At 52.3% G+C, this 13,234-nt stretch overlaps 5 protein-coding genes across 5 annotated transcripts; 3 read left to right on the top strand and 2 right to left on the bottom strand.

The window, feature by feature from the left end:
- Positions 1 to 1,576: 1,576 nt before the first annotated feature.
- GCG54_00006052 (uncharacterized protein) lies at positions 1,577 to 2,938 on the top strand (the record flags this gene model as incomplete). The annotated part of the gene is made up of 1 exon (XM_045406066.1): positions 1,577 to 2,938. The coding sequence occupies one exon, from the start codon at positions 1,577 to 1,579 to the stop codon at positions 2,936 to 2,938; it is 1,362 nt and encodes a 453-aa protein (XP_045265449.1).
- Positions 2,939 to 4,360: 1,422 nt separating this feature from the next.
- Positions 4,361 to 6,444, top strand: GCG54_00006051 (uncharacterized protein; the record flags this gene model as incomplete). Its single annotated transcript, XM_045406065.1, has 3 exons — positions 4,361 to 5,082; positions 5,138 to 5,757; positions 5,861 to 6,444. 3 exons carry the CDS (start codon positions 4,361 to 4,363, stop codon positions 6,442 to 6,444), a joined length of 1,926 nt encoding a protein of 641 aa, XP_045265448.1.
- A 356-nt stretch (positions 6,445 to 6,800) lies between these two features.
- GCG54_00006050 (uncharacterized protein) lies at positions 6,801 to 8,786 on the bottom strand (the record flags this gene model as incomplete). Its single annotated transcript, XM_045406064.1, has 3 exons — positions 6,801 to 7,186; positions 7,236 to 8,307; positions 8,367 to 8,786. 3 exons carry the CDS (start codon positions 8,784 to 8,786, stop codon positions 6,801 to 6,803), a joined length of 1,878 nt encoding a protein of 625 aa, XP_045265447.1.
- Positions 8,787 to 9,924: 1,138 nt separating this feature from the next.
- On the top strand, positions 9,925 to 11,262 carry GCG54_00006049 (uncharacterized protein; the record flags this gene model as incomplete). The annotated part of the gene is made up of 1 exon (XM_045406063.1): positions 9,925 to 11,262. The coding sequence occupies one exon, from the start codon at positions 9,925 to 9,927 to the stop codon at positions 11,260 to 11,262; it is 1,338 nt and encodes a 445-aa protein (XP_045265446.1).
- Positions 11,263 to 11,415: 153 nt separating this feature from the next.
- GCG54_00006048 (putative sterigmatocystin biosynthesis peroxidase stcC) lies at positions 11,416 to 12,415 on the bottom strand (the record flags this gene model as incomplete). The annotated part of the gene is made up of 4 exons (XM_045406062.1): positions 11,416 to 11,558; positions 11,611 to 11,944; positions 12,002 to 12,183; positions 12,241 to 12,415. The coding sequence occupies 4 exons, from the start codon at positions 12,413 to 12,415 to the stop codon at positions 11,416 to 11,418; spliced, it is 834 nt and encodes a 277-aa protein (XP_045265445.1).
- Positions 12,416 to 13,234: the final 819 nt, after the last annotated feature.

Genomic DNA, 13,234 nt, shown 5'->3' with positions numbered 1-13,234 from the left:
CTGCGGGGGTTGTCTGCTGCACCGTTCAGCGCGATGACTAAGGTCCCAGCGGCCTAGTCAGCGCGCTGCAGTGCAGCTTTGGGGGCCGTTTAAACACGGCGAGATGCTGGCATATACGTCGCACGGTAGATCGACCTCATATTTTTCGTAGTAGAACTTGAGGGTATCACTACGCAGTTAGAAAAGCGATCACACCTCAGATCGTATGGTCAACTTACGAGAGCTTGGTAAATCAGTAGATCTCCAAAAGAGAGCCCACGGCACTGGCTATCTCCGTGGTATAGCGAGTGACCACCGTCCTGGCCCAATCTATCGCGACTTCAGGAGATGGCTGCGGAGTGTTGCGCTTAGGTCGCAGATTACGTGATGACTCGGGCAACTCGTTGATGGTGCAGCGGAGAAGTTGAAGGTGACGCGCAGTCCATTGCAGCGGCTGCACAATGAGACGTTCTCCAGGAAACGACGACATATCTCGCGGATCGATAGATTCGCAATGTCTTCATCTCTGTCATTGCCGCCCGCTTCTGCCGCTGATGAAGCCATGGCTCTGATGCAGACTGTCAAAAGCTGCTTATTTGTCTGCTGTTGGGTTTCAAGTTGATCTCCGGACCTTCGAAAACCTACAGGCAGCTATGGCCGTCAAGGTGACCCCTGCAACCTTGCTGGTCGGCCCCGTTCGACGCCAGCTCACACCAATGAGAGGCACCGGCAGCCCCCAATCAAGCAAGTGCACCAACGACAAGCGGTGATCCACAAGAGAAGGGCCATGATAATCGCAAGGAAAGGTATAGAATGGAAGGCAATGAACTCATGACTATACCTATGATTTTATGAGTCGACTGCAATATGGAAGACGGACGCTTCTTACCATTACTTGTCATTTCCATTCAAATGTTCACGCTGTTTAGCCGAGACCCCTCGTGAACGAGCACGAAAATCCGAACCCCGGGCTGTCGATCCAGTCCCTGTCACAGAGGGACTTGTTGATAGACTGGCTGATGATTTTGAGAAACGGGAATCTCTCTTCAGCGAGGTCATTATCAAGAACTCACACATCTGTCTGATCGTTTTTGAGACGTGCATGAATGACAAAGCAGGTCGCATTTTTGAAGGCTGTATGTAGCTGAACCAGCTTTCGCTGCTTCATTCTTAGCCAAGACCGCAAAGTCACATTCGTGCAGGCCCCCGCTTTCGCGGCTTCGGTCTTGGCCAAGACCGCGAAGTTCGTACGCGCCCTCGCCGTTTAGAACAACAGCAGCTCGGCTTACGAGAACACAAGACTATCAACGTAACCTAGATGACAAAACGTCATGTCTCCGAGGCCCGTATGAAATAAGCACTATCAATCAGGGGAACGGAGTCGGCCCCGGATCGGAGAATTCTCAAGCTATTACGGCCTTTTCATAATTGTCTAGTATATATGTAGGCAGGTCAATCGACGAGCTTTTTCAAGTTATCCGCCTTTACATTGGTTTCGACTTCAAACACATAGAAGCCATTTTGATATGTGAGGCTGTAGCTTTAGAGGTTTTCATTGTAGCTCTGATCCCCAAATCACCCTCTCAAGCCAGCCACAATGGGATCCATCGTCAACACTCAAGCCTCCAGGCCTCTCCTCCTCGTAACGTCCTTTCCTGGCGCCGGCCACACCGGACCTCTGCTGCGCGTCGCCGCCGGCCTGGTGCAGCGCGGCTGGGACGTCGCCTACCTCGCCGCTAGCCAATACGAGCCCAAGATCCGCGCCATGGGTGCCGAATTCTTCGAGGCGCCGGACCCCTTCACCCCCGCCAAATTCGCCGAACTCGGGTCGCAGCGGGACATACCCATCGGCCCGAGACGCTACGCGCACACCATCGGCTGCGTCTTCCTCGACGACCTCCCCGGCAGGACCGAGAGGCTCCAAGAGACACTCGAGGGGCTGAGGGCCCGCGATCCCGGCAGGCAGATCGTCGTCGTCGAGGACGGGCCGAACATGGCGTCGGTGCCCTGGCGGTACGGCCGCCCCCTCCCGCGGGGGTTCGACGAGTTCCCCCGGACGCTCGGCATCAGCCCCTGCCCGCTCATCATGCAGAGCGTGGACTGCGCGCCTACGCCCCTCGGCCTGCCGCCCGACACGTCCGACTCGGGCAGGCTCCGCAACGCGGCGCTAAACCAGCTCATCAACGACGGCCCGTTCAAGAAGCTGCATGACAAGAGGGACGCCGTCTTCCGGTCGCTGGGCTGCACGTCGCTGCCAGCCCATACAGTCAATGACATCTTCTTCGTCGACTATGACCAGGCGCTCCTCCTCTGCTCGCCGAGCCTCGAGTACGACCTGTCCGATAAGCCGTCCACGGTCGGCTTCGCAGGCTGTCTGCCCCGTCCGCCCCTCGGCAAAGACCTGGCATACCCGCCCTGGTGGTCCGAGGTCACGAACAAGGGCGAGTCTGGGAAGAAGGTCGTATTCGTCACGCAGGGCACTGTGAACACCGACCCCGAGGACCTCATCCTGCCCACCGTCCAGGGTCTCGCTGACCGCGACGACGTGCTCGTCATCGTCGTCCTGGGCAGCCGGGGCGCGACCCTCGACGTGTCCCGGCTGCCCGCCAACGCGCGCGTGCTCGACTACTTCCCCTACAACGCGGTGCTCGCCCACGCCGACGTGTTCATCTCCAACGCTGGGTACGGGGGCTTCACGCACGCGGTGGTCAACGGGGTGCCGGCCGTGTTCGCTGGCCAGACTGAGGAGAAGGCCGAGGTGGCGGAGCGCGGGTCGGTGGCAGGCTTCGCGGTGAACCTGAGGACGCAGACGCCCGGCGCCGCCGCGGTGCGCGTGGCGGTGGACAAGGTGCTTGCGGACGGGCGGTACAAGAAGCGTGCGCTGGAGCTGATGGCTGAGAACGAGAGGATGGATTCGCTGGCTATGATTGAGGAGCGCATTTTGTGGATGATCAAGTAGAGAAGGACCCTCGATTAAAACTGCGTGTTTAAGCATAGACATCTCAGCTCCGTTGTATATACGTATAGGCATGGCAGTCTTGATTGCACGTAGGAGTTTGGTGTCTATTGAAGGCTATGTGTAGTCGGCGGGCCTGTCTCCGCGTTCGCGGTCCAGAGAGGGCGGCGGCGGCCTCTTTCAAGGAGATAGGTAGAATCGGATACGGAACATAAGATACCGAGGAGATCCACAAGAGAAGGGCGATGATATGATAGGAAGGCAAGGAACTTATGGTAATGCTCATGCTTTTTAAAAGACTCAACTGCAATATGCAAGACGGCCGTTTCTTACCAGTACTTGTCATCGCGAGTGGAGCCGGCTAGTGCGAAGTGTACGGCGCCACAACGTATGCATAGCCAGTCCACAAAAACACCAAAAAATGGATCGTGAACGTCAAAAACATACAACACCGGGCATTCGCCGGTCGTCACCGACCCGACTACTACTCCAGCCCTCACTGACTTATCTATGGGAGAGCGGACGGGATCCCGAGTTCTCCAGTGGGTATGGTCGTATGTGGTAGAGACGGAAACGCAGGATGCTTATAGAGCGGGCGCTTGTCACCGAGAGCAAAGGTTGACGTAGGCAACATGGTGCCAACAGAATACCTCAGTCATTATGATTATCTCCTCCGCTATTACAATGCTATCCACGGCAGCCTCGATTGCCTCACAAGCTCAACGTCTACTGAAGACTCTGGGTAGTCCTAGTCATGTACAAGCAGACGATCCCATGGCGCAATGTCAGTGGATGAGGTAGAGCGACAGATGAGATGTAGGCTGTGAGAGAGACTGTGGCGACCTCTTTGAAGGAGTTAGACTAAGATACGGAACATGAGATGCTGAGATGCTTTCGCAAACTCAGCAAAAGGGCCCGGAGACCACATCGCATGCATGGCCGCAACTCCGCAAAACCTACCGATGATCCGAATGTCAAGTCTTGGGCGCACAACAGGATTTTGACTCAACGCAGGGGCACGACAGCTGGAGCTGAGATGCAGGGCACCTACAAGTGAGACAACGGTCGCTAGTGGTCAGGCTAATTCGAGTCTGTGTTGACATTCACACTCCAGCTAACACCACGCTAGATCTTCAGCTCCTCCGAGATCTTGCATGTAGCCTATTCAGCCTCCAAAGTCTATCTTGAGGTCTATCACATTTTCAACATGGTAATTGTATCGCATTTGTCTTTGCCTTTGCTATAGTTGGCCCGTGAGTCTTTGGTAGCATCGGTCTAGACAAAGCCCTGGTGCAGGGCTGAAAAGTGCGAATCTTCAGGGGTTCGACGTGTAGCTTCCTACAATATAAGGAAGCATCCGACGCAGAGTTTCACGGCCGAGCTGGGCTCAAACCCGGAGACAAGACGACTGCTGAACACCGAAAAATGAGTAACATCGCGTATCGCGCGGAGCTGGAGACAGACTCAAACAGTCACGATGAACATAGCCCTCATCCACTCGACGCTGCCAATATCACTGATTCCTCGACACCCTTTGTTCGGGAGACCAAGGGGTTCACATCGGTAATCTCACCGAAACCTCCGAGTACGAGCAAGCTTTCTTCTATAGGATGGTACACACCAGCCGTGATCGTCGGGGGCTTCATCGGAGCGATGGTTATCGCAATTGCCAACTACATCTACTTCTACGTGATTGGCGGAGGAGATGGGAGACCCATCGACGAGGTCGGCATATCTCAGGCAACGAACAGTTTTCTCATCCTAGTCTTTTCACGGGCCTTTTCAACCATCCTGACAGTATCCGCTTCATCAGCATTCGCGCAACTCCTGTGGTGGTATCTACGCCGGAGGTCGCTTCCATTGGAGAAAGTGGAGGCTCTCTTCCAGCTGAATTACGGTCCGTTGAATTTGTATCAGCTCGGGATATTGAAACTGGTCCCCCTTTTGTGGTTCTTCGGGTTACTGCTCCTATTGGTACCACTGTCAGCATCACTTCCGGGTGGAGCTCTTGTCGTAGAGCAAGTAGCTCGGAGCGCTACCAATGCAGCATCAATCCCAGCCCTGAATGTCGATTTTCGTGGCAATGGATCAGCAGCCGACCTTTTCAAGTATGCCATGTTCAGTACAATGCCCGATGGCGACTACAAGTATGTTTTCCCATGCCAATCTCCCACCTGAAGCTCAATTCTGACTCACAGCTAGAATGCCGATCTTGGAGTACTCGGCCATTGGCAAACGATCTTTACTTGAAGGTGCCTATCTCACTCGCACATCACCTTGCGGAGTCAACTGCTCATATGACCTCCAATTTGCGGCTCCGTCCCTTCAATGCAAGGACGCGAACCCTGTTTCAACAGCGAAATTGTACTTCAACACGGACCTCAACGACACCTACGCGCAAAACGGATTCTATCGAGCATCTCATTACCCACACAATCCTAACTTCAAGAGAGTCAACGATCTGTATGAATTTGTCATGATCTGGGCCGAGAGTGATGGGCAGCGGCAGAATGCTACATTGCGGGCACTGAACTGCGTCGCAATGGCGGCCACGTACAATGCTCATGTCAATTACACCAACTCCATTCAGGCCATAACTGTGGGTATTACGAACGAGAAACCATTGAATGCAACGGCGTTATTTTACCCCAGCCTTTTCTACGGCGAGCGACATGCCAAAGACGGTCCGAATGGCATTGAGTACATATATCCGACTTACACTCATTCCAAAGATGAGTTGAACGCCTTATTCCACGGCTGTCAGCTTCTCTCCATGGCCGAAACCCTCACAGAACCTCTCAAGGGTGATGCTGTTTATCTCGGTAAGTTCTCTGCCCTTTCTGTCGCCTATTGATTCCCATCTCGGCCTTTCGTTCTGTGACTCTGTGACTCTGTGACACGTTGACTAATCTTATCTGACTGCAGGAACCGACGGTTACAACAGGAGCAGTTCTCTGATTCAAGAAACGCCTCTCACAAGGGCAGCCTATGACGAACAAACGAAGGACTACACGTATATGGACTACAACCTGTCTCCAGACATTCTTCGCGATCTCATGACCAATGTCTCCCTCTCAATATTCAATGACGGCCAGCACTTGACGTCAACTTCCGTCACGACCGAAACCTATAGGCTAAGTTACGTTTTCAAGTCCCCCTGGAGACTCATTGCGGTGTACGCCGCAGATTTGATTGTGACTGCGATCTTCTTGTTACTCGGCTTAATTGCCATGTTCCAGAACGGCGTCGCGGCGACTCCTGGAGGCTTCCTGCAGATTTTGTGCACCACGACTCATGAACATGGGACTTTGAATCAGTTGGCGAGACAGGCTTGTTCTGGTGGTAAGGAGGGCATGCCGGAGCGTTTGATGAAGCTCAAGGTCAGGTTCGGGGAGGTTGTGGATATGAATGAGGATTCGCGGTTTGCGGCATTCGGGACGGAGGAAGAGACGAGCTTGTTGGTTAATGAACGGGCTCTATCACCTTTAAAACGTCAACAGCATGACTAGAAAAACGAAGCAGATCCCCGATTCTTCCTGTGTACTCGCACTCGTCGTCGTCCTCGTCGTCGTCCGCGTCGTCATCCTCGCCGTCGTCATCCTCCTCATCTCTAACCACTGTAATTTAGTATCGTCCACCATCGAAGTAAAACTTCAATCTTTTGATTAAATAGGACGTTAAGCAGCACAGACACATAAGAACTAGGCTGTCTCAAACGCGAGAATTGTTTGACTGCCGTTTATTCAATATTCATAATCCGCATACCTCCTGACCGCAACTCCACTAGACGACACTCGACTAGCTCAGCCAGGAGAGGTCCAGCAACAAAAAGCTACGAGAAAAACAACACAATACCCTATTGAATTCAACCTGACTTAGTGGTTTCGTCCCTAAAAGTATAATACCCTCTATAGAGGTCTTCTGACTCGGCCGGCGGCCTCTCGATGATTTTGGGGGAAATCTCCTGTTTATTGTCTGTTATCAAGCAATAAGGTGTCTCCTTGCCATCAATTTCTCCACTGTTGTTCACCGGGCGGTATGTTGGGCGTTTCTTGATACGCTCGACTAGGGATGAGTGCAAGACTGCGTCGCACGGGATATCTCGGGTTTCGCCCATGTTGAGGGGAAACATCTGCCAGTGCCAGTGGGAACGATAAGTGTCGGCGGCGTGTTCTTTGTCGACGGCGTGTTCTTTGTCGGCGCGAACGGTCTCCCTTTTGAGCTCCCATCGTTTGGTCAAGGGGTAGAACTCTGTTCATGTCAGTCATACTCTAACACAAGAATAATGCAAGAGCCTTACCCAGAAAGTTCCAAAATAGGACAGACCCTATGGTGTCACCGAAGCCGAATTTGAGCGGGTCGTGAAGAGACGCGAGTACGGCGTCGTGCTTGTGGTACAGGTAACGAATCTTGAAGTCGGCGACTTTCTCCGGAACCCACCTGATTCCCTTGCCATCAGGCCAGAAGTCTTTCTCGCCACGTTGTCGCTTGTCTGCCTCTTCAACCTCTTGAATCATCCAATACAGAGGGGCATCGCTCAGTTGGCAAGGCCTCATGCGGTACCGGTGAGAGCAGTAGTCGTGTTGGCCGTCATTGCGACACCTCCCACATTGATTCTTGGAGCAATACGACTTGGAGTGCTCGTCCTCGCATTCATCCAATTCCTCCAAGGTTGCATGAGACTGTTCGCATTGGCCCCAGTCGTTTTGTCCTCCCTTTTTTGACTCCCTTCTCAGCTTCCGAAGTTTCTTCCAAGACTCCAGGCGTAACGAGATCGTGGCTTTCTTGTCGTCGGTCGAAAGAAAGTCACTTTCGGGGTGCCAACCACCGCCGACATCGCTATGGCTGCCCGGGAACCAGACTTCCTTGATGTGCTCTTCTCGGATGCCCTTACTTGCTTTGTCCTGATCGAAGAGTGCTGGCTTGAACTTAACGCGGCGCTCGTCGACAGCCACGGCATGCCTGATTATGTCCGCAGTCCCCTGGACTTTGACGTTCGCTGTCGTCTTCTTTTCCAAAACGGACACCGAGTTGACGCAGTCCCAAAGGCCCAGGAAGAAGACCTTAATGTTAGTCCCGGCCCTTGGCGCCCTCCAGCAGAAGGTGTCGCTAAACGCGACCAACTCGCACGTGGCCGCTGTGCACTTCTTTGCAGATTGGTTCGTCTTATAGTCGTTGTGTTGAGATAGGTGGTGGTCGCCTTTCTTGGCAGCCTTGAACTCGCCGTTCAGGTGCCGCTGGTAGAGGCGATATGCGAACGGCACCATCTCCTCGTTCCCTTTACAGAGAAGTCCGACTGTAAATACCATGCGAGAGAGAAACCTGGCGGTGTATGCCCCGCGACTGAACCCGAAAACGTAAATTCTGTCACCCTGTCATCGTTGAGGGTTAGTTGAAATACTGGCAGTCTCCAGAGAAGCGGTTTACTGACGGGCGCATAGTATTGCATCAAGAATCGGTAGCCGGCAATGACGTGCGCGTCAAATGTGATGCCGATTCCCTGGTCAACCATTTTCCAGAAGCTACTCTTCATCTCGCCGAAGCTGGACTTATGGACGGTCTTCTCTTTGACATCATAAGTGCCAATGCCGGCTGGGAACCCATAAGTAACTAGGTAACTTTCAGATTCGATGAACGCACTTTGATAGTAGTGATACTGATTGCAGGCGTTGCGGTCCATCATATTGAGCAATTTGACCACATTAGTGTCCTTGTCAGACCCGGTGAACTCATTTCCGGTGCCATCGAAGAAGAGCACAAGGTTCCGTGGTTCCCGTTCCGGCTTTTGTTCTTTGGATTGTTCGCCCTCCGACCCCTCAGTGGTGGGTAATAACGGGTAGATTGGCGGCATTGTAACTGAGTGCTCTGAGGGAAAAGCGTCGCTAATTGACAGTGAAAACAAGGGTAATTAGAATGAAGTCTCAAGTGCGAATGCTAGCAAGTTAGAAACCACGAAAAGCGGCCGACCGCTTCGTTGAGATTACTTTAAATATACTAACCCGTCCTCCTATGTCATTGATGAAATCAAACACCAAAGCGATTCTCACGACGGACCCGGACAAGAAGAGGTAAATAACGTCACCTCTGCACAGTCCGTGGAATCAGATGTCTAATTATCGCTGTCGGCTTGACTCACATTGCGCAAAGTCTCAGCCTTGTCTTCAGATCTGAGACCTTCCATCTACCAGCAAACGGGTCAACGTCACCGGACTTAGTTCCTAGAACCTCAAGCTTCAGTGGCTGCCGATCTTATCCTCAGAAGCGAAGGTGATTTGCCGCTAAAATGTCTTGTTTTGATCGGCCGTCCAAAGAAGCGCCAACCGCTTACCGACTACAGCTGTTCCAGTTTGCCAATGTCTGAAGGGTTTCCGCATCTGGACTTATCCTGCTTTGCGTGATTGACGAAAACGTCACATGCAAATTATCTATGTTTTGGATGTCCAATGTCTCGGTAGACCTAAATCCCGTATCTTCGATTGTCTGTCGACGTTCCGTAAGAAATTGTGCCCTGATCCATCCTCAACCTTTCGCTAGCACCAGTGTCTGACTGACCCAAACCTGGGCAAGGTGCCTGTGTCTATGACTTCCACCGCCTTTCATACAGTAAGGTCCCCAGTATCAATTTGTCGTCTCAAGATACCCAAGATTATCGCGTGTTTGCTTCCTTTAGTTAGAGGCAGTAAACGGAGATGGCAGGCGAGAAAGTCTACAACGATAGAGACGATAGGACGACGATGTTTCCCTTCCTCTCTCCGATGACATATAAAATAGAGTTGACAAGAAATTTTAAACTATATCGTGACGCTACCTTGAAGTCACACCTCTGCATCGCCTAGAGAATCAAGGGTCTCCGATTGAATACGCAAGCTTATATGTACCAAGCCTTTAACTTTTAGTAAATTCGAAAAGAAAGCATCTGTCGCATTGCCCCTGAACGGCACATTTATAGACCCCGAGCAAGGCACACAGCAACGATGAACACAGCAACGATGGCGTCCCCGTTCTCGATCCTTCCTCAAGAGACGCGCGACCACATATGGGACATGTTGAGCAAGGAAGAAGATCACACAAGTCTTCTTCATACCAACTCCCAGCTAAGATCCGACATCCTTGACCGTCTGCCTCGCAGACGTGTTCGCTGCAACTGCCGCCTCGGAAAGACAGCCCCCTCTCCCGACGAGAAGCACGACTGCGAGCGTATTGACATCGACAAGCTGTGCGTCTTTGTCGACTCAGAGTTCATAAGAGGCTCAGCTATGAGGATCCAGGCCACCTGGGCGGTGGACGAAGGACCTGAGAAACAAGGGATTCGTCACAGAACGTCAATGTGGTCGATCAAGAACACACGCTCCGTCTTCGCCAAGGTCCTCAAACACTACAACCCCAAAGAGGTGGTTGTCTCCATACAGGCTCCTCCAGGTGGAAACCACAGAGCCGCACTCCTCGTCTTGCTCGCAAAGGTCTGCGATGCAGCCGAAGTTGTCGATCGGCTGGGCGATTACACGGGCTCATTCGGCATACATTTTAGCGAGATCAGAAAAGTCGATGGTGAGCCAAGTACGCCTTTCTGGGAGCGCGATAAAGTCTCGCTTTGGGCCGGGAACAATCCAAAGCTGATACGCTTCTACGACTGCATCATGTTTTCTCTGCTTTATGGAACATCGAGAGGCCCCTACGGTGCGAAGGTAACCTTCGAACATCCGCCGAAGACGAGGGGCTTGCTCTTCAAGAACACCCCAAGAACACCTGGCCAAGAGGAATTAGACTGGAGCATCGTGGAGGGCATCATGTGTTTGGAGTATATAAAGACGGGTATCATCACCGTAAGTTCTGGGTATCTTCCTCAGCCTGCAACGAAGAGACCCTGCGGCGAAATCCTGACATTCAGATGGAACAATTCATGGACGAATCCGTGGAGGGAAGATCCGCGCAGAGCTGAGGAAGTTGATCGCATTTTGGACCAATTGAACAACTTCTACAATGCATTGTTCGAGGATCTTTACAAATCGGGCAGCTGTCGCAGGTGTCCGACCGAAACTGGCCCTCCAGAGTTGAGGGGGCTGAGGAAGTACATCACCTTGTCCATGCCGGCGAGGGAGAGATTCACGCAGCATCCCAAGCCGGAGGCCGATTGGTTTGCACCATCTATCAGTTTGCTAAAGTATCAATTTGTCTCTTGGGCTTTGGGTTGTTCCGATAAAGCGTGCACAAAATGCTACATGACGTCAGGTATTTCTCGTGAAGGGTTCATGGACGACGCGACTTTACTCAAGACTGCTGGGCATAGAGTTACAAAATTGAAGATCGGTCATGCATCTACTGTATAGAGAGATATAAAAGTACAGGACTGCCTGTTCTTTTCATCATCTATAGAGATGGAGACATATCTCCGTTCGATACAACATCCTTCGGCCATCGATAGTATGCATGGAGAAACCAACGCTGTTTTGCCTGTCCTCAAGCTTCCGCGCCGTGCGTTTTCAAACAGGTGACTGCGGGGTAAATGTGAGGGGCACATCGGGAGGACTCTGAGCAATAATATCCTGCACGAACTGGCCCAGCGTGGTGTCAATGGGAGTGTCGCTCGGAGTCCAGCCAAGCTCAACTGGCAAACGCTCGTTCCCTATGGATGATTAGAATATGTCGAAGACCAGTGTGGGATCACAATAACTTACTAAAGAAGTACTCCATGAATGACCTATTCGCTACCGGGTTTTCCGGATGACCAAAGATGGCCAGCATGAAGGCGTTCTCGCCGACGATGACCGGAATCTGTTCTTGGATTATGGAGAAGCTTGGATTGATCTCGCTCATGTCGAGGGCATGTCTGGCACGAGCGTTGGCTATGATGGACGTGTTGATGGCTTGCTCGTCTCCAAAGTAGCTGACAAAGTTGTCAAAGGTCCCCTTGTCAAAGGAGTTTGTGGGGTCGAAGACGGCATCGCGGCGGGAGAGACTGCCGTCATGTTCGATGACATTGTGGGCATGGAGCATCTCGAGGTCGAAGAACTGTTACATCCGTGGTCAGCTCACCCTCTCGAGGTGCGATGCAGATGTTTCTCTTACCGTGGCATTGGGAAGAGGGTTGACTGCAAGAGCGGTCTCAAAGATGTTGAGAGCGCGGGCTTCAGCCACGTTCAATGCATCCTTCACCCCTTTTGTGAGCTTTTCGAGTGTAATGTTTCGACCGTCGTGTGGAACGAAGCCATGGTTTGCGAGGGTATTCATCGTCGGGCACGGGGACCGTTCTGCGTAGATTCTGTTAGCACATTCAAGTGTCCCCGTCGAGGCAGATGCAGACATACGATCACCGGGTCCCGGAGCTTTCCAGAAGAAGTGATTCGGCGTCAGACGTCCGGTTCCATTTCCTGACTTGATAACCGGCGACCGGATTGGGTGTCCCAATCCAGAGTTGGCAAAGTGAGGGAAGCTATGAGCCAAGGGGGCCAGACCCATGATGACCATAGAAGAAAGATGCATTGTGGAATTGATCTGAAGGAGAAGTTGGAGAGATGAATGATATGTTTGAGTCTGTGGGAACGATGCTTCGATACTCCATGACGGCAACATCTCAAACAACAGGCAGGCCTTTATATCAATCATTCAAACATTCTACTTTCACGCTGAGCACCACGCCTCCCTTCCATTATCGAATAAAAATTTGCCTATTTACTAGCAAAATCTCAACACGGCGATGCTTGAAATTGCCTCTTGGCGCAATGAAAGTCAGCATTGTGTTGACGAGGCCATCACCAGCCACTGACCCGCCCGACTGCGAAAACGAGAACGAGCCACGAGAACGAGCCTCACAGACAGCATCACGTATCGCATTTCGACGAAACCAAACGTCATGGATGTGAGCCCTTCAAATGTGGCTGTGAGGGCAGATCATTCTTCCTCGCAGGATCTCTCGACATCGTTCTCGATATATCGCACATCGACAATACCGTCGCTGAAGTCTGCGTTTCAGCTAGACCCGCTGTTTGTTCCCCTCAGGCGATGACTTGCCTGACGAGCGAGTAGCTTGAGATGACGGACAGTGAGACACAAATCGGCAATGACTTGCTGCGCAGACACGATCTTCTCAACGTGACTCATTCGACGGGTGGAATGGCCGGCCCGTGTTGGGGAGAAAAGAAGGCTAACAGCGGGGAGGTAGGTCGAGATCTTTGATCCGTTCGGGTACTCTGCAGTAGCCGTTGGTACCTGAGCAGGGATGTTCGCCCACCGCCTGTTTCAAAACCTCGAGTCTCTGCGCCTCTAATTGTCATCCCCTCTTCGCTCGAATCCGCTTTCCAC

This window comes from Colletotrichum gloeosporioides (genome assembly GCF_011800055.1).
Source record: "Colletotrichum gloeosporioides strain Lc1 chromosome Unknown consensus_36, whole genome shotgun sequence".
Taxonomy (NCBI): Eukaryota; Fungi; Ascomycota; class Sordariomycetes; order Glomerellales; family Glomerellaceae; genus Colletotrichum; species Colletotrichum gloeosporioides.
Note: the sequence above shows the minus strand (reverse complement) of the source record. Positions and strands in the feature narration are given on the sequence as shown.